This window comes from Macrosteles quadrilineatus, unplaced genomic scaffold, assembly GCF_028750875.1.
Source record: "Macrosteles quadrilineatus isolate MER2022 unplaced genomic scaffold, UCM_ALF_1.0 Scaffold_1__1_contigs__length_201487025, whole genome shotgun sequence".
In the NCBI taxonomy this organism is placed as follows: domain Eukaryota; kingdom Metazoa; phylum Arthropoda; class Insecta; order Hemiptera; family Cicadellidae; genus Macrosteles; species Macrosteles quadrilineatus.
The window spans coordinates 201,037,301-201,057,441 of record NW_026542594.1 but is presented as its reverse complement, the minus strand read 5'-3'; the positions used below and the strand labels follow the sequence as shown (position 1 = coordinate 201,057,441).

Sequence of the window (20,141 nt, the reverse complement as noted above, 5' to 3'; positions counted from 1 at the left end):
TATGTATAAAATATTAAGCTTTAATACTTTTAGTAATTTAATTATAGTTAAAGACCGTTTAGGCGTTATTTTTATACACATTCTCACTAATGCTACAGTTTTACTCTTTGAGATGTTCCCACAGATGTTCGCACAGTTCCCGCCATTGTTTCATAAAGCTTTGAAAGGCGGGAGAACTATTTTCTTCTTCTTCTTACTTTTCTCCGCTTTCTGCTGCCATTCTGTTATTATTCAGTTCGGTCTGATCTTTTTAATTTTATTTAATGTTTATCTCACAATAAATAATTAATTCATTATTCTTATAATTGATAGATTATGTCTCAGAGGAGTATTACGTAAGTTAAACAATATTTGTTTTCTTATTATGTTGCACATATTCTTAAATTTCTCCCGTTTATTTAAGTTTGGTTGTGTATAGGTTATCTGTCAAATTTGAACAGAGCCTACCAACCAATATGTAGCCTATATTTATTTGTTCTAAAATAACCAATAAATTTATCAAGTTTCTTGATTATGTCATTGTAATTAATAGGCATAGTTATCTTATCACACAACGGTGAGATGCAGTACAGTATTTTTGATCAAGTTTGTTATTAAATACCAGTTACTATAACCTTAAAGGAGAAAAGTTGTGAATAGCTTTGTTAGAATATGAACAGTTCAACATTTAAATGAACCAACAAAGTATAGGTTAGAACCTAGTTTATCAATGGTGAATTTTTCAAGTGTTGTGGTACACTGAGTATTAACTAATTAACTGGTATATTTTAAATGTGTCAATTTTCATCTAGTTCAACAAACGCGATATGGCGACTTAACTTTGGAAAGGTTTTGCCTACTTTCAATGATTATGATTTTTGCCTTTTTCCCGATTCCAAATTTCTAATGTTTGAAAATTTGTTTGCACAATATGACAAAACCGCCATACAATCATGCAGAAGAATCCTTGTTACTAATCGTTGGGTCAATAAAGACTATCAAGAATTACTGCCTCGTGAGCCTAGCAGACATTTTAATTTTGAGGATGTAAATTACACTTTCTTCCATTATTCGTTTACAAAAAATTTTAGCAATCGTAGAAGTAACAGAATACAGTTTCACGGTAGGCCTACTGAACAAAATTCAGGAACATTGTAAGTAAAATTTGTTTTCAGCCTAAATTTGTTTTGGCCCAAGTTAAGTTAGGGCCCAGGCTTACATTTTAAAATTAGTAGGCTAATACAAATTGAATTTAAACTTAGGTAGGCCTATAGTTTGAAAAGCAAATTTAAATTATTACCGGTAGGCCCTTCTTGTTTTCTCTTATTGAATTATAATACTGAAGGCTTAAGGCTTAAATCTCTCACAGGCCTATCAAAGTTAATATCAGCATTTAAAAAGAAACCTTTCATAAATTAACTTACACTATTTTAAGAGGTTGGCAGCATTTTTAACCTTTCATTTGTTTTGTGATGTGTCTGATGATGCCAGCATAGCTGGCAAAAGGCCTCATGAAATTAAAAATTATTAAAATATTGGTGAAGTTTTTATTTCAAATTTTCTTTTCATTTGGCCGTCCACATAAGTCTATTCGGGCCAGTCTAGCGGGCCTGTGTGTGGTACGTATCTAGTTCCAGCAAAGTAAGGGGTGAGCCGGTACAGTACAAGAGTGAACTGAACTGATTACATTCCACTTACCTAGTTTAGTTATTTAAACTTAAGTTGTTCTTATAGGTTAAAAAATTTAATTAATTTGTTGAAGTTTGCAGAATCAACGATTTTGTCTAAAATCATTGACTGAAACCCTAAAATTATAGCCTATATTGCAAACAATTAATCAGGCCTATAAAATGTTGAACCTGTTTTAAAACTAGATTTTAATAGTGCTTACTAAACGTAATGATTTCAAATGTTACAAACATTTAGCTCTGGGCAAAGATGTCAAAAAAACGTAATTAATACAAATGTTAACTTAAGGGGTTAGCTTCAATTTGTTTACTCACTTTTAATATTTTTTTAACTAATTTAATTTCAACTGCTTCATTGCTTAAACAAATCAACAAGCAAGTCTCATGTTAGGCCTATCTCTTATTTCGTTTTCCAACTGGTAGTTAAAAATGATTATTTTTGCAGATCATTTTTCAACCGCAAACCTGTTCCTAAGAAGACAGATGATGAGGAACTTTCTGCAAAAGAAGAAAGCGGGTATGTAGGAAACAAGTATTAAGAGAGTGCTCAAAACTTTAGAAATAAACTCTTTTTTCAACTCTGCTAAGTATGTTTTGGCTTACCCAGTACAGTAATAGAAGCATGTAATATGCAAAATTAAATTGTTTGTTATGTCTGGAAGTTTACGTCTTCTTGTGCAATTGCAGTGTTTTACAAATTGCAAAAGTTCTCTCCGAAAATATTCTGTATTGAAGTTGGCTGTAAGGCAATCACAATTTGGCTTTATTGACAACGTAAGACAATATTCCATCGTTTCATCTAAACTGTTGCAATTAAATAATACTTTGATTCATGGATCAAATTTTAATCTAGTGAAAAATGTGTTCTTATCATACAGTGATAAAAAGGAAATTAACAAGAGTCCTTCACCGAAAAGTGGAAAAAGAAAGAGAGTCAAAGTAATTTATAGCAGTGATGAAGAGGAGGAAATCAAGAAAACTAGCCCAGAGTGAGTATGATACGTACCTTAAATATCAGTGTTTATAATACCGTAACTTATATAGACTATTTGTTAAGAATTCACTCAAGTACACTTGCATGGTTGTTTTAGGCCATAATATATCATATAGGCCTATTAGCTTATTCAAGTTATTTAAATAGCAATTAATTTGTAATTTGTTCAGAAATTAACACTTGAAATAATTATTACAAGTTATATTTCAAGTTACAAATGATGTGCAATAAACTAAAAAATTAAAAATCACTGTACTATCTTGGCCGCGTTGGCAAGAGAGACGAGCCGTCTGCAGGGTGTAAACAATAAGCCTAGCAGTAGCATTACTGCTCGGGCGTTACCAGCTTGCATAGCCTTTTGTCCGGCTTCGTAATTATGATGTTTTTATACTGATACTGATACCATAACCATGCTCGGTCTGTTCATACCGTAACTTGTGTTGCAATGACGCAACTAGTTTCAACTTCTCAGGCGAAGTCATCATCAGGCGTCCAGGGGATGTGAAAATCACTTCTTCAGAAAATTGTCGATACACATATTATACATTCATAAACGAATATGGACACGATCATGAACACAGAAACAGTAAAAAGGTATATTTATCTATTGCGATTGAAAGACTAAAAATGGTAACAATCATCGCTTATGATGCGTCACGTCCGGATGGATGTAGTGTCTAGATTGTCGCGGCGTTGTGACATCACTCCTTTGTTATTCATTCCCGACTCTCTCTCAAGTACCTTGATGGCCGTGTCATAAATATAATTAGATTGGAAAGATAGTTTGTCATTTATTTTGTTTGTCAAATTTCACAGCTCGGTAAATTTCAAATTCTACTAGTGTACAAAAATGGTCGTTAGATAAATGCAGCACGGTCATGTTGCTGTCAATATTTGTGTAATTATGATTATCGGAAACGGAAACTAAGTGTTTAGAAAAGGTTGAGGTTTGAGCGGGCGTTGTTTTTCTTAGATGTTCTTTAAATCTTTTCTTGAAAGAACGAGCTGTCTAGCCAATATAATATTTAGGGCAGTCGTTGCAACTGATCTTATCTTATCACATCCCCTGGACGCCTGATGATGACTTCATGAGAAGTTGAAACTAGTTGCGTCATAACAACATTTTAGATTACTAAGAAGCAGGTATTTACACCAATTTTTATATATTCAACATAATCCGAAGGCTAACCTCAAAAACGTAACTTGTGGTTCAAAGTTATCATTGCTGTGTTTACTAATCTAGTAGATTGGTAAAAGACCGTAAAATTTGTAATACAGTAGAGTCCCGCAAACTCGGCACTCGATAACCCGGCAGTCTGGATAACTCGGCCATCATCTGGCTCAGAAAATTAGTGATTTTTTGAGTCCGAGTTAAACATGGACTCAAGCCAGCTTAAGTCAAATCATTCTCAGCTCGTACAAATTATTTGTTTTACTATATCTGATGACTTAATACACTGACTTGTAATATAAATATAAATAAAAGAGGTAGTTAATTAGCTTACCAATTGTATTGTTCTTATTTTTAACCCTAGTTCCCAATAACCCGGCATTTCACAAACTCAGCACCCTTCCAGTCCACATTACACCGAGTTTGCGGGACTCTACTGTAGTAGATTAGTTTAAAAAGGCAGTAAAATGATCAAATCTAAACCTATAGGAAAAGGTAAAAGAAAAAAACAATTACGGTTGATTTAGACAAGGTTGTTGCCTAAAGACCACATATCTGCTATAAGTGACTATGGACTCCATCAATATATTTGAAGAAGTTATATTTATTTCACATATGCTTTGAATTATTTATTCATGGAAAAATTAGCCTCTTATATTTTAGTTAGTTTCGTTTCACAACTAAAAATAATCAATTTGAATGTATGTCCAGAAAATCTCCTGCAAAGAAGAAAGTTAATGGGATATCAGCAGGGGAAATCCCTGAAAAATCCAAAAGTGAAGAAAATATAAAATCTGAAAATGAAAAACTTGAATCGCCAGAGGAAAGAAAACGAGCACATTCGCCTTTGTTGGATTTTTCAAAAGAAGATGGAAAACCTATAAGAAAAACTGGTAAATCCAATTACTATTCAATTTCCATGATCTGAAAAGAAATTATGACTGCTCTATCTTGACTTTACTTGAGAATTTAACCTCTTCACTTTCATGAAAGATGAAACTGAATTGAGGCTCAAAATGATTGGAAAATCCACATTTGTTATGTTCTTTATCTACATTTCTCTTACACCTTTTAAAGTCATCTTTTACAATTCCTGCCACTTCTATTGTGTTATTCCAAGTATCCTATTCCTATCTAGAGCTAGATTATAGCAAGACTTCTTCATCCCTTATACGTAACCAAACCACTCTAAGCTTAATTTGGAAATTTCAGTTTGACACTGTTCTGTTGTACCTAAACTGTTCTCTAAAGGCTGCCTTTGTTTCTAATCGTCTCATAATTTTTTTTGGACTGAGGGATTAATTTCTGAAGTTTGGGCTTGTTTTTTGGGTACATATTTTTAGTATGACGAACAGGAGAAAAGTAAAAGTGCACACTAAGTAGTTAGTTCAGCTTTTTTCAGTATTTTACCATCCCATCAATAAAATATTCCCGTTTTTGTTTATGTTGTTGCCCATACTTCTAGATTGCCCCTATTCAGTCACATGGATAATAAAATTGTACATAATTAAGGTTAGGATTAGGTTACATAATTGAAGGTTAGGCTACACTAGATTCTTTCTGACACTTTCTTCATTTGTTAATCTTGAAACATAATGGACATTTTTCAGCTCCTAGAACCTTACCCCCGGGCAATACTCTTAGTCCCAATATCAAGAAAATATTGGAAGAGAGAGGATGTTTTAAAAGAAAATCTAGCACTTCAGAAGGTACATAATCACTTTATCCTGAGTAGGCTAGATCCTACTATCCTACTATCTTAGTGCACTATAGACCGTTCACAAAATTTAGGCAGTTTAAGGGGAAGGTTTCCTGGGTTACAACACCATTTTTTTTAGCTTAATGCATATACCAGCTGATCAGCTGTCTGCTGTTTTCTTCAAACCTAGGATGAGGTGGAGGCGTTGAAATCGCTTCCCCTAAAATGTCTAAACTTTGTGAACAGATTATAGCAGTGGGTTTAATACTGTGTCATGGTAAGTTGGGTAGTTAGTAGGGTAACAAAACTATTTTTGTTTAATATAATAGTTACTGTAAAACTTAGACATATTTTTCCAGGTTACTTGATAATTTTTATCACCTTTTAGTTACGTTGATTGACTTATTAGTTTGCATGAAGCATTGACATATACAATCCAATATGGTTGGTTTATTTTTTTCCGTTTAAAAACATTTTTTAGACCTTTTCATTATGTACCTAAGAAGAAAATGGCCCCATTTTTTCTGAAGCTCAAAGGATCTATATAAGTTACTTCAACAAAATGCAAAAATCAACTAAAATTGTTTATCGGAAGTTTATATCTTTTGTGTATTTCTAAAACCTTGTTAAAATTAGCCACAAACTAGATCCATACCAAAATTGCCATTATTCAAAGTAATTAAATTAAAACAGCTTAAGAATTTTATTTTCCTCAAGGCCTATCAAACATTTTAAAGAATGGTGTGTTTTGATTTCAGATAAAAATGATGACGAATCACTGGAAACAGACATTAAACCACTTCAAGACAATAAGAGTCAGGAAGAAAAAATGGAAAGTAGCCCCCCTAAAAAGGTGTCTGAAGATTCAGAGACCTCAGCATCAAAATCACCGCCTGGTGGAGAAAGTTCAAAAGAAAGCAAGAAGTCTAAAAGTAGTTCAAACAGTAAAACTAAAAGAAAGAAACAGTCACCAAAATCAAAGTTAAGTATGTTTAAGAATACAAAATCCTCTACATTATCACCTAAAGTTAAAGAAGAGATTAAATCAGAAGAGAAAGAGGTTAAGGAACCTATCGAAGAAACAGAAACAAATGCAAAGGATGTCAAAGAAGAAAAAGGCGTCGAAGAAGAAAAAGATGTAAAAAAAGAGAAAGATGTCAAAGAAGAGAAAGAAAATAATTCTCCTAAGTCAAACATCACTTCATCAGACTCTTCAGTAAAGAAAAAAGAATTGCTTTCATTTTTTGGTGAGTAAAAAGAATGTTCAACATGAAGTGTGAATCCTAGAACAATGATTTTAACTGAAGTTGCCTCTCTAGCTTGTGTAAAGATCAAAGACCTAATTGGATACAAATATTGGAATTTTAATACACTGAATTATTTATTAGAGTGCTGTAAAGTAAACAGTGGTGTGGTCGTAAAATGTCCAGTGTGGGAATGCTCAGAGTCTTAGAACCGACTTACATGTAGGATTATTAGGCCTATACAGTAGAACCTTGATAACAATGGTCATTTTAAAATCCCCTTGAAATTATTTCACCCCTAATCACATGTTATTGCAAGCCTCAATAAGAAGTCAACCTTGATAACAAGCATTATTTTATAATCCCTATGAGAGTCTAGTTTTCAAGGTTCTACTGTATAACTGTTGGAAGAACTATAACTAATAACTATTCCATGCGTTCCCGTTTCCATTACACAACTGACTGTAAAACATAGCTTGCAAGCAAGCTTATTAAATTAAATTTATTCTTCTAAGAGCATGACAATTTCAAATATTGGTAGGAATAGATAGAAGCTTTTCGTATGGTAATAAGATAAAATTATTACACCTTTTTGTATGAGAAGTACAAGTTTTCAGTTCAACACTAACGCAATTGTTATGTCCCATTAGGATTGGTTGGAACGTCCAAAGACCTTTTGAAACTTTGAAGACCTTTGTTTATGATCAACTCTCAATTTAAAGTAAAATATAGTAAATACTTATCTTACGATTTAAAAACAAATCACATTACCTAATTTTACCCTTGTTCATAATTTTCAGCCCCTAAGAAAGACAAAGATGGGAAGGCCATTCCCCCACCTCAAGATCCAGGCGCTAGCTACAACCCGGCAAAAAGCAAATACCACCCCATAGATGATGCGTTTTGGAAGCATAAAGACAAGTAAGTATTTTTAATCTTTTTGTTTAGCAAAAATGGGGTTCACCTTGAACTTTGAATACTGAATATTCTATCTAACTTAGATCCATGTTTCTGCTCTCCTTTTATTTATGCTTTTTCTGTTCCACAATTTTCTGCAATCTCTCCTTTTATTCTGGATATTGGAGAGCTTAATAAATGTCCAAAGAATGGCATTCCTCTCTTTCTTATTGTACTTATCCCTGTTTTCCCTTTTCGACTGTTCCATTTGAAGCCAATCTTCACCTGTTTTTACTGATACATGTTCTATTCCTTATTACAGAGTTCCGTACCTAGCTTTAGCTCGGACGATGGAAGAGATTGAGAATGTGAGTGCCCGACTCAAAATGATTGAGATTCTGTCGAACTACCTTCGCTCAGTCATCGTACTTAGTCCTGACGACCTCTTACCTTCCGTCTACCTGTGTCTTAACAAGCTCGCTCCGGCCTACCACAGTCTGGAGTTGGGTGTGGCAGAAACCACTATGTTAAAGGTACAATAATTCCTGTTACGTTCTTAGTTTTCTTTTGAGAAATGTTTTGAAGTTTTTCTTATGTATGATGGGTGTATCTCTGCCATTGGTATAATACGTAGGTGGGACAGTTGGCAGCGGGATGACCTTCGAAGATAGGGATGTCATAGCGATAGGTTCGGATCCTGGTGCCTACCACTAAATTTTATCGGGTTTTCACCCTTGTACTGTACTGACTCGTTGCTTTGCTAAAAATACGTTCCACGCATAGACCCTGAGCATATGTGAGATTCAAAGAGCTGTCAACCTCATAAAAAAAGAATAGGCTGCTATAGGTACATCCAAACATTGATGATTACATAATTCATATACTGAATATGTTTGGATTATAACACAATGTAAAATGATTGTGAGAAAATTCTAATGTTTGGATACAAGTTTACAGCAGGTAAACTTGACTACAAGATTCTTGTATTTTCTTATGTGTTTTAATATAAATAACTACATTAAAGGGTCAACTATACCTACCGATCAGTTGGGATTGATTGAACCTTATCCGGACGTTTAAATTGGCACTAAGCAGATGACTCGCCACACACCGATTGATATGAGACTACAATAGACTTGCCACCTGATGGACACAATTAGCTCACGTTAAAATTTTTTATGGATTCCTGCTAACTTTAATAAACTGCAATGAAAATCTTTGTTTTTAATTTTTATTAGGTTTTTTCTGCTTGAAGTGATTCAGATATCTGGCGATCCTGATGATTAGAGTTAGGATAGTTGGAGTTTTGTAGTTGTATGTGTTGTCAATATAAAATATTGTGTTGATAAAACAAGTTGAACTGCATTTCTTAATTAAATCCTATCTTCCAACCAGGAATCTTCTGTAATCTCAAAAGTAAACCCTCACAGATAAACAAAATCTATATTTAGACCATTATTAATGTAGCTCTTTCCATGTTATTTCTGCCAGGCTATAGCTCAGAGCACTGGTCGGTCCATGGCTCAGATCAAGTCAGACGCTGCTGCCGCGGGAGATCTGGGCATCGTGGCTGAGCAGAGTCGCTCCACACAGAGAATGATGTTCAAACCTGCGGCTCTTACAGTGCGCGGAGTCTTCGACAAACTCAAGGATATCGCGCAGATGACTGGACAAGCGGTGGGTTATTAATTGTAGAGTAATTGATTATTTGGAAAAAACAACTAAAAATACCCCCGCCGCAGCAAACCTGCCGACTAAGCGAATTTCCATTTGTCTGAATTGATTTTCAGTTAAATATATTTTAATAACATTAGGTTTAACGAGTACCTAGGTTTGCTGCTACAAGGATAATAGATTTATTAATAACTAATAAAGTGTGTTTTTGAGTAAAATATTGATAGCTTAGTACAAAATAAATAAATTTGCCAAGTTTGATCAAAATATATTCATAAACAAGCAAACTACAACATTTGACAATATTCTCCATAAGAATAACATGGAAATTTTAAATTTATACAATTTGTTTAATTTTCTCCGTTACTAATAATCGAACAAAAATACTTTTATATACTAAATTATTTGTTTTTTTAAGCTCTTTAAAAAAATCTAAAGAGAAATCGGGAAATTTTGTGTTTTGAGGGTCAAAAGTGAGAAAAACCAATTTTTACTCCATAAAACCCCCCGTAAAGCCCCGTTCCCATGGTCCGATCGTGCTGGTTCGCGAACTCATTCAAGTTTATCCCGCTTTACACCTTTAAACCAAATTTCATCAAAATCGGACAAAAATTACTCAAGTTATCGCGTTCACGGACGTATATATATATATATATAAGTCTATATATATATATACTTATATAAAAATTTGAACGAATAGTGTTTTTGGCCTCTGGGGACATCAAAATGAAAAAGTAAATCGGTCCCGGGTCTAGGTCTTACCGTGCCACCTACGGTAATAGCTACTTCCCTATAGGGAAATTCGCTAAATAGCTACTTCCCTATAGGGAAATTCGCTAAAAGACAAAACTTTTGGTAGAGTATTTTATGATTTAACATTATAATAGGTAAGCAGTACCAGATTTTGCTGTACATATTTTATTTCAAGATATTTTGGGGCCTACAGATGACAATGCCTCAATAATTTAAAAATGTTTATGTACTTCATCTTTCCATCCCTTCATTGGACATCCAGAAGATCTGCTTCCAGGTTTTACACCACACTTACTTTTTCAAAGCCCCAGCATTTCCTCTAATAACATGTGCAAACCACTTTTTTCATCATCTATAATGTCTGGAGTATAATACAGGTCTCTTAATTTCCTTGTTGCGTTTAATCCTAAATTTTCCATTTTCTCTTGTTGGTCCAAATACTATCTTCAAGGCTTTATTTTCCTTTGCCAAATACCCATGTACCTGCACCATATGGAATTATTTAATATATTAAAGCATTGTAAATGTTGAGCTTTGTATGAACATCTTAAATGAAGTATGGCTGGGAATCTGGCGCTGCAGAGTAGAAATGTATTAAATTGTAAATAACTATTATGTCTGAAGTGTTTATTTTTTTCAGTCGATGGGAAAGAAAGTGGACAAGATTCAGTCGATGTTTGTAGCCTGTCGCTATTCGGAAGCCCGGTTTTTGATTCGATCTCTCGCTGGAAAACTCCGCATCGGGTTGGCTGAGCAATCGGTTCTTCAGGTAAGTAAATATATTTACTCTAAGTATCACTGAATAACTAGAAAATATTCCAAAAAGAATTTTGGCTTTTTCTATCTTACATAGTAAGTTGTGAAATGTTTAATACCTGATTTTGGTTTGAATACATTAATCTGATTTTGGTTTTAAGTCTACTATTCCAATAAACCCTTTAACAAAATCTTGATTCTAATTGTAGAAAACAGTTTCTCACGTACTATTGGCGGAAACAAAACTCTGTACTACTTACTTAGTTTTATAATTAACCTCTTCGGTTTTATTCAACCAGCTATGTGGCAGGATAAAATTGATAACTGATTATGTTTATTAATTACCCTACTCAGACCCTTAATAATTCCTGATAATTTCTTTTACAACTTAAAATGTTTTGCCTTAAAAAATAAAAATAAAACATTATTCATTACAAAGCATAAAAAAATACATTTATTTGAAAAAAGCACGTTAAATGTACAATAGACAATAGACAATTAGACAATCTGGATAGATGAGATCTTGGAGAGCTCAGTACTAGGTGAGGAGAGCTCAGAGTTGTAATCGTAGAATTTGAACAAATGGTTTTTTTGGCCAAACTGAAACCTGATCAAAACAAAAAAATAAATCGGTCCTGGGTCTAAAGACCTACGGCAATAGCTTATTCCCTATATGGGAAACCCCCAGGGCTGTAGAATCCGAGGATGTTGTTCGCTTTGTTTATATTGTGTATTACTGTCTATCCAGGCGCTAGCCTTGGCTTGTGTGACGACACCTCCAGGTCAAGAATACCCTCCAGAGACGATCGATGTGGCGAAATCAATGTCTGCGGACTCATTCAAGTCAAAACTCGACGAAGAAGCCCTTATTATCAAAACAACATATTGGTCAGTTTGGTTTGAAATTTCCATATTTTGTAGATGTTAGTTTAAAATTGTATTTATTTTAATCTCATGGACTGAACGTTTTTAAATTCTATGGAATAGTTGGATGATGATAAAGGTTTGATTTCTGACCTCTAAGATAAAACCCAGGAACATTAAAGGTTAAGTTTTAAAATTTTATGTTTTTTTTTAGTTTATGTTAGGTTATGCCATCTTCGTCTGTGATCCAAATATGGGCAAATTGATAAAAGCGTACTATTTCATTTCACCTCAGAAATTTTATTAGGATTATTAAGCTTTCATAGGCTATTCTAGTAATTGTGACAATGAATTGCTAGAGAACCCGGAATTTCTTAATACAATTTCTTAATGCCTATCTGAGTGTGCTTGCCTAATGGTCAGAGGGCTGCCAGTTCAATCCTGTAAAAAGTCAATTGCTTTAATGCTTCAAAACTGGGTCCAGCTGTCCTCAGTCATTGGGCTTTTAATAAATAGTCCTGACTGAAGTTTCTGCTCAGTCAGTGACAAAGCTACACAGATCTTCTCACTCTATTTTATTCTCACTTTGCGTTCATATTCAGCTTAAAATACACAAAAGTGTGTCTCAAAGAATTTAATAATTGAATAGCATAATTCCTTCTCAGTGAGTGTCCCAACTACGATTTGATCATCCCGGTTATCCTGTCGGAGGGTGTCAGAGCGTTACCGGAACATTGCCGCCTTACTCCGGGCGTCCCGCTCAAGCCTATGTTGGCGCATCCGTCCAAAGGGGTGTCGGAAGTGCTGCAGCGGTTTGACGGCCTTCGATTCACCTGTGAGTGGAAGTACGACGGAGAGAGAGCTCAGGTGAGGAGTGAAAACTCAGTTAAGAATAATTTATTTTTTTAGGTTTTGTATATTTGTGCAACACTTACAATAGTTTGTTTGGATCAATCTTCCAAAGTGTCACCATTTTGGAAACAGTCAAAATCACAAACGGACTCAAGGACTTCACAACAATCACTACGAACAATTTCTCTGAGAGGAGAGGTTATGTTTTTGTTTCTAACTACTCACTGCCAATAGAATATTAGTCTCGTTACTCTGAAACTTTTTCTTTTTGGTGATGTTTATCTTCAGAATTGAGTTTAGTATAAATTAAATTTTGTTTGATGACTATTTAAAAAAAAAATATTAGAACCAGCTGAAGTCTGGAATGAGTTCTTTACTGTAGGCCTACAGTAATAAATTTTACAAAATTGTACAACAGCTGATTAAAGATTATGGCAAACTGCTGTTTTTGGGATTAAATACATGGAAATTTAATGAAAACAGTGTCGCAAAATAATTTTACACAATTCAAAATGTCTGTTCAGATTCACCTAGGTGAAGATGGCAAGGTGAGCATCTACAGTCGTAACCAGGAAGACAACACAGGCAAGTACCCAGACATAGTCAGTAGACTGCCGAGTTGTCTGAGGCCAAAGGTCAAGTCGTGTGTCCTGGACACGGAGGCCGTAGCCTGGGACAAGGTCAACAAACGGATACAACCCTTCCAAGTCCTCAGTACTAGGAAGAAAAAGGTAACTGCGCTTCTAGATATTGAAATCAAACGCAAACTTATTTCAGTCCACAAGTAAACAGTACAGTAAAACTCCTTTTATTTATTGCTGAAAGATTTTTTTTTCAATACAGTATTGTGTTTAAATTATAAATCGTAATCAAGTTTAGTTTGTTGTTTTGTTTTGTTAAGAACACAAGCTCATTTCCAATGTTTAAATAAATCTTCAAAATTATCTTCCTTATTTTTCATTGACTGAATTTCATTTCTGACATCGTCCGTGATATCAAAAATTGTAAATTGGGAATACATCTTCGTCTTCCGTGATTGACGCTAAATCTTGAACATCTTTCATAATCTTGCAGACATCATCATCGTCTCCTGCGGGGAAAAAAACATCAGTCGTTAGAAGTCACAAAAACTCAGATCAGCTGGCCTACTTAATGAATACTGAACAGATATTTAATCTGTTACAGGATTGTGTGGAAAGCGAGATCAAGGTGCAGGTGTGCGTGTTCATGTTTGACTTGCTCTACCTCAACGGAGAGTCGTTGGTCAAGAAACCGTTGGTCGAGCGCCGAGAACTGCTCAGAGAGAACTTCCAAGTAGTCGCGGAACAGTTTGAGTTTGCGACCAGTCTCGACACCAGTATATTGGAGGAGATGCAGGAATTCCTCGACGGATCTGTCAAAGGTTGGTTTTTACAACAAATAAATGTTAAATTTCAAATTGTTCTCAAATATCATATTTCCTCAAACACATGTTTTGCTCAGAGAAGGAAAAAAAGTTCTGGGGTTAGGAACCTAATTACTTCTCATGTTTTGATTAGCATCATAGTTGGTGTTCAAATACAGATAATAAAGTACCTAAAACATAACAAGAGTAGATCACAAATCACAAATCCAATAAAAACAAAAATCACAAAGAAAACACACACACGCTCAGAGTAAACTGTACGGATATCAAACAAAAATCAAAACAATAGCCCTTAACACGATGAGTGTGGCCGTTCCTGATCGGGTATGGTGCTCGGCCCCTGTACGATGCGTCCATACCCGAACGGCAATGCTGGAACGGTCGGCAATGCCTTTTGTATATCTTCGTTTTTGCTCTAGCGTCGGTCAAAAGCGGACCTATACCACGTTAGCGTGTAGTGTGTGACTTGCACTTTTAAGTGGTGTTTGTTGGTAGTAAATTTCCCCGTAAAATCCCCGTCTGGCTAGCTTAAAAATTAAATTTTTGTCCCGTCTTTTTCCCTCCATTTGGCAATTCAATTCCAATGGGACCGGCTACGTTCCAAGCAGTGCTGCTATCTGTGGGTGTTTAGCGAACTACGTTGACTCTCGTTGTAAAGCAGGACATCACCGCACGTTATTTGCTATTCGTCAGACCGAAATTGGAAAGCCAATCACACACGGCAATCGGGTTTGTTCGACGCTGCGGGCTGCGCCGCACTGGGGATATGCCTGCCATTTGACATGCCGCAGCAAAAGTGTTAAATAAACAATATAATGGTTTAACAGACACAATTAGGTAAACTAAGTGTAGGCCTACTACACATACGCACAAGATGGTTCTACATTATAATTATTTACAAAGGGTTAAAAATATAAAAGATGTGTTTTTTAAAGTTGGTTTAGGCTAGTTATATTGATCATTTTAAGTTTGAGACTGAATCAAAATGGGGTGTTTGCTTGGATTGGGTAAAGGAAATTCTAGTAAAAACTCATAAATGGATTCACCCAGAACAGAGTTGTTCAAAATTACTAGCCAATGTAACAATGTTTGTATACATGAGAATCTCCCTACTTCTAAGCAGATCTTAGATTTACAAAAATCGTCATACAAAAGCCTCTTTGGGCACTTAAATCGAGTTCACAATTGTGTCCGAGGCAAAACGAACAAAGCAATACCTTTTCACCTTTCAAAGATAACGATTGTTTACGGCTGTTATTAGGTGAAAAACTACTAATTTGCAATAAATGTAATCTGTAGATCTTTGCCGCAAAGAGTGATTTATTTGCCGCATTCAGGTTACTATCCAGAAAAGTAGCGTTTAAGCTATTTAGAACCCATTTTCATAAACTGTTTTGTCTCTTATTTACCATCTGACTGTGGCTAAACATTTAACTTAAAGGTCAGCTGTAAATAAATCACAATTCACATTCAAAACCGTAATAAGAAAGTTGATCAGCATTACTGGATCTTTGAAAGTGGACCCTAGAAATAATCAAACGGGGGGGAAACCCCTAGACAATATCTTTTCACTTACAATTCTTCCCTTCGCTAGATCATAAGCTTTAAATTGACACCTCAATTGAAAAACTCGGTTAAGAAGGACAGGCAAAAAGAAAAAAGAGACATTACAAAAAACCCTTATTGTAGCCTATATAGATATTGTATTAGATATTGTTGTGCTTATTATATTAATTATATAGATGAGATCAAAATATTTTCAAAGATTGTAAAAGTTGTGTTTTTGCACTAGGCAACTGCGAAGGGCTAATGGTCAAGACATTGGAGACGGACGCTACATACGAAATTGCAAAGAGGTCCCGCAATTGGCTCAAGTTAAAGAAGGATTACCTGGACGGCGTCGGGGACACTTTGGACCTGGTGGTGGTCGGGGGATACCTGGGGAAGGGGAAGAGGGCGGGGGTGTACGGAGGATTCCTTCTGGCTTGCTACAACCCCGACACTGAGGAATATCAAACAGTCTGCAAGGTGAGTAAGGAAGTGTAAAAAGTATTTTCATCATAGAACGATTCATATTGTTTCATCGTAAAGTAGAGACAAAACAAGCTCACATGTTAGCAGCCCTGATTTCTTTACTTCATTTGTGACGTAAATTCTGAGGGGAGAATAAATTCGCAAAACAGGCTACGCCTATCAAACAGTCTGCAAGGTGAGTAAGGAAGTGTAAAAAGTATTTTCATCATAGAACGATTCATATTGTTTCATCGTAAAGTAGAGACAAAACAAGCTCACATGTTAGCAGCCCTGATTTCTTTACTTCATTTGTGACGTAAATTCTGAGGGGAGAATAAATTCGCAAAACAGGCTACGCCTATCTCTAAACCAGCAACACTTAAATTTCTTCTCCGGAGTGCTCAGAAGGAGCTGATGAAATGCAAGGTGCGATACAATGTTCTACGGTTTTGCCTAGTTAATTATTTTAATTTAATTGAAAGCTCAGAGCTCGAGGAGCGCTCAGGAAATCCTGCAGTCTGGTGGAGCTATATCATCCTCACATTTGTTAGTGTTTTTGAAAATTTTTAAATATGATTATGCTAGTCTGAGTAGTATTATACTCTCTCTCTATTATACTCTGTTTTCTGTTAATTCACTACCATTGGTTTTTTTTTTTTTTTTTAGTGTTGCATACAACTTACAGGGGTTAGTCAATTTAATGACAAAGGTCCAATAAGAGTTTAAATTTGTTTCAATTATTAATTATTGCTAAACATATTAAGCATTTTAGTGGAAAAGAATCATTAGTAAACTTATTTCAATTTTTTAAATCACTTAAAATAAGTTAAAATGAACTTGGATTTGATTTGCCTTATCAATTTTCTATTAGCTGAAATAGCTCAAATCTTGAAAAATTAATTACAGTAGAATTCCAATTAACCGAATCGCCGATTATCCGAATCGCTTACTTCATCAATTTTAAAAACGTAAAGCTACAGTAATAAGTTTTGCAAAATACCAAAGAATTGTTATTAAACACATTTAGCCAGTGTGTAATTTTGGACTTTGATGGGACACTATTTACTTAACCTTCCAGAGGTCGCATCACGGAAGTAACCTCTAGAGATGTTTTATTTTTCGCGATTATATTATTTTGAGTGGTGTCGGCAGTATGAGTGTCACTGTACCTTACGCACCTCATTCCTAGAATAGAGTGAAGGTCAAAACTCACCCCTACTATTTTATATTTGTTAGTTTTGTTCAGTTTTGTAAGAGGCTGGAAGTAACTTCCGTGTGCGCTCTGCCGATTCTCGTACAGCCTGAAGGCAACTTCCGTGATGCGACCTCTAGTTTAGTTCATTATTGCGTGTAAACTATTACTGTAAATAATTATTTTTTTACGATTCATGTCATCATTTAGTAAATATATAGTTTTTACAAGATGGCAGAAGAAGATAAATTTCGAATTGCAACACTCTTACTCTCTTAGCCATGCTGAAAGGGAGATTCACGAACGACGTATGTACAGAGCCATTTAGTATTAAGATACCCATTATCTTAAATTACTTAAAACATTGGGTATTGAGAGTGTTATCAATTAAAACCACATTATAGGACATTGTGGTAAAATTTAAATTAACTTCTTGAATATATTCTTGTAAAAGATTTCTTCATATACTTTTATGTTAGAAAATTTGATAGAATAATAGTTTCATTTTATATTTATAAAATCTAAATTAAATTATTGTACAATTAAGAGTTCACTAAACATATTTTTTATGTTTAAAATTAAAAATAAAACTTAATTTGTGTACTAAAATACAAATTTTACTTCATAAATGTTGGTTTTTATTGACCCGGAAGTAACCTCCGGGTGCGCCCTCTCCCGTTTTAAAAACCAATGCGCCCTCTGAAAGGTTAATAACATGTACAGAACACTTGTACTATGAGCATTGTAAACTGTAAAAATGTTCTGATTTCATTTATTATTAATTAAAAGTTCATTTAGTACCGAAAATAAGGACTTTTCTTTAAAATTCCCGGAGTTGTACTGTATCTAGAATAATGAACATCAGCTTATCAATGTTTGTGGTATTAAAACAATCAGGTACACAATACAGTAATTGCTAAACAAGGATATTTAATTTAAAGAATACAATAATTAGTAGGCTGGCCTAAGGCCTATTTACTAAGCCTATTACTAAGCCTATTTGAGTGAGACATTCAAAAGAACATTTTTTCACAGATTGGTACCGGCTTCAGTGACGAGGCTCTACAAAAACATTCCGAAACATTGAAGACATCCATTATTCCGAGTCCTCGACCGTACTATCGCTACGACTCCGGCCACGAGCCCGATCACTGGTTCGACGCAGCGCAAGTTTGGGAGGTCAAGTGTGCGGACTTGTCTTTGTCTCCTGTACATCACGCTGCTATCGGCATCGTAAGTGACATCAGGAACTGGTCTAAGTAAAAATACCAAATATTGATAGAGCTAGACGTTCCAACCCCATGTTAATGTTGTCACCAGTTTTAAAAATATTGCTGTACAATTGAACCACCGACAGAATGACAGAATATGCTGATGTAAATTATAGTTCAATACGCCTACGAAACTTGCGTAAACTGACTTAACATCAGCTTTAGCATCTTTTATGTCACATCAACTATTTCAGTAACAAAAATCAAAGTAGGTAGAATTTACGATTTTAGTTTATTCAGTGAGTGGCTCATTTAACTGTGTTTTATTCAGCTGGGTTGGGATGTGTACTTTGGTATCCAAAGTTAATGGTCAAACCCAATTATTGTAAATAAACCAACAAAAATATTGACAAACAGCTGGTTGACACCAATTTACTCGTATCATAAGAATAACACGGCAACTTTGGAAGCCCGTGTGGCAGAGTCCTAGCAGTGTTTCAAAATAAGAATAGTCTTATGTTCATCTGTGGTATATTCAGCTCTATTGGAATAATCGAAACGAGACATACTCACAAACATCCAAACTTTCACATTTATTATTAAGATTGTGATGGGGACGCCACCTAGGTGCGTATTTGATCCAGGAAGGTATTTGAACTTACCTAACCTACCAGCTGCCTTCTTATTTCAGATCCTTTGTATTTTTATCAGTGAAGTATGCTGGCCTTTTGCTGAAAATAGTCATAATGAACTCTCTCTTCCCTACTCAAAACGCTCCTGGTTGAAAATGCTGTCAGCGGCAGTAACAAATTCTAATATTTTGTGTAGTGTAAAGTTTTGTGTTTGTGTTGCCAGTTCATCTTTCCCATTCAGATAAGTATGCTATCCCCACAAAAAAGTCTTAAAAATTACCATCTATGTTACATCCTTTATTCTTGGCCAAGTTAGATTATAGCCCTATTTTTTTATAAAAAAATGATGCTATTCAAGACTATTTGCTGACAGGTCGATCCAGACAAAGGCATTTCGCTGAGATTCCCTCGGTTTATGAGAGTGCGAGAGGACAAATCAGCGGAAGAAGCGACATCTGCGCAACAGGTATAAATTATCTTTACATTCGGACAAAACTTGCGGACCTTTTCCGTTAATTCACTACCACTATGAGTTTTTCACTTAGGAATGTTGTTATGTACAGACATGTTTACGGTAAGGTTATTTTAGGTCAGGTTAGGTTATCAGCAAAGTTAAAGTTAAAACAAAAAAAAACATAATAAAATTCAAATTTAATATTTTATAGTGAAGAAAACCCTTTATATTGTAGTTGAAGTTACTAATAAATCACAAATGAAATTTCTCATGGCGTTTAATAGCTTAAAACCATGAGTTTCCTTAGTTAATTAAATAATTACTACTTTTCCTTTCACAGATTGCAGACATGTACAAAAATCAAGACCAAATAAAAAACCAACAGGATTCGAATAAAGTGGCTGAAGAAGATTTCTATTAGTGTTAAGTCTATTGTTTAGTCTATTGATGTAAATATATCCATTACTTTAAAAGTACAAATGCATTTTCACTGTATGAAGCTATAATTACTTGAGTTATTTTATTACCCTTTCTAATCCATCTAACATTTTATTTCACTACGTTTTATAAGGTACTGTATTTTAAAAGTAAGGTATCTTTCTATAGCAGAAACCAACTGCACCAAATAACCATCGTTGTTCGTTATACTTTCCCACTTGAGGA

At 34.8% G+C, this 20,141-nt stretch overlaps 1 protein-coding gene across 2 annotated transcripts; it reads left to right on the top strand.

The window, feature by feature from the left end:
* Positions 1-220: 220 nt before the first annotated feature.
* Positions 221-19,984, top strand: LOC128983512 (DNA ligase 1-like). Of its 2 annotated transcripts, XM_054402811.1 has the most exons (18): positions 221-335; positions 2,113-2,184; positions 2,546-2,656; positions 4,544-4,725; positions 5,443-5,541; positions 6,290-6,778; positions 7,576-7,696; positions 7,995-8,205; positions 9,164-9,349; positions 10,740-10,868; positions 11,604-11,743; positions 12,385-12,586; positions 13,096-13,302; positions 13,757-13,973; positions 15,769-16,004; positions 18,217-18,414; positions 19,398-19,490; positions 19,819-19,984. In XM_054402811.1, exons 1-18 carry the CDS (start codon positions 316-318, stop codon positions 19,897-19,899), a joined length of 2,994 nt encoding a protein of 997 aa, XP_054258786.1. In that variant the 5' UTR covers positions 221-315; the 3' UTR covers positions 19,900-19,984. The 2 variants fall into 2 exon arrangements, with proteins under 2 accessions (XP_054258786.1, XP_054258787.1); XM_054402812.1 differs by lacking the exon at positions 5,443-5,541.
* Positions 19,985-20,141: the final 157 nt, after the last annotated feature.

Excerpts from the sequence above, each read along its gene's own strand:
- LOC128983512 (XM_054402811.1), top strand. The coding sequence starts at position 316 with ATGTCTCAGAGGAGTATTAC. Across the intron at positions 2,185-2,545 it reads TCTGCAAAAGAAGAAAGCGG|TGATAAAAAGGAAATTAACA; the intron begins GTATGTAGGAAA and ends CTTATCATACAG. Across the intron at positions 5,542-6,289 it reads AAAATCTAGCACTTCAGAAG|ATAAAAATGATGACGAATCA; the intron begins GTACATAATCAC and ends TTTTGATTTCAG.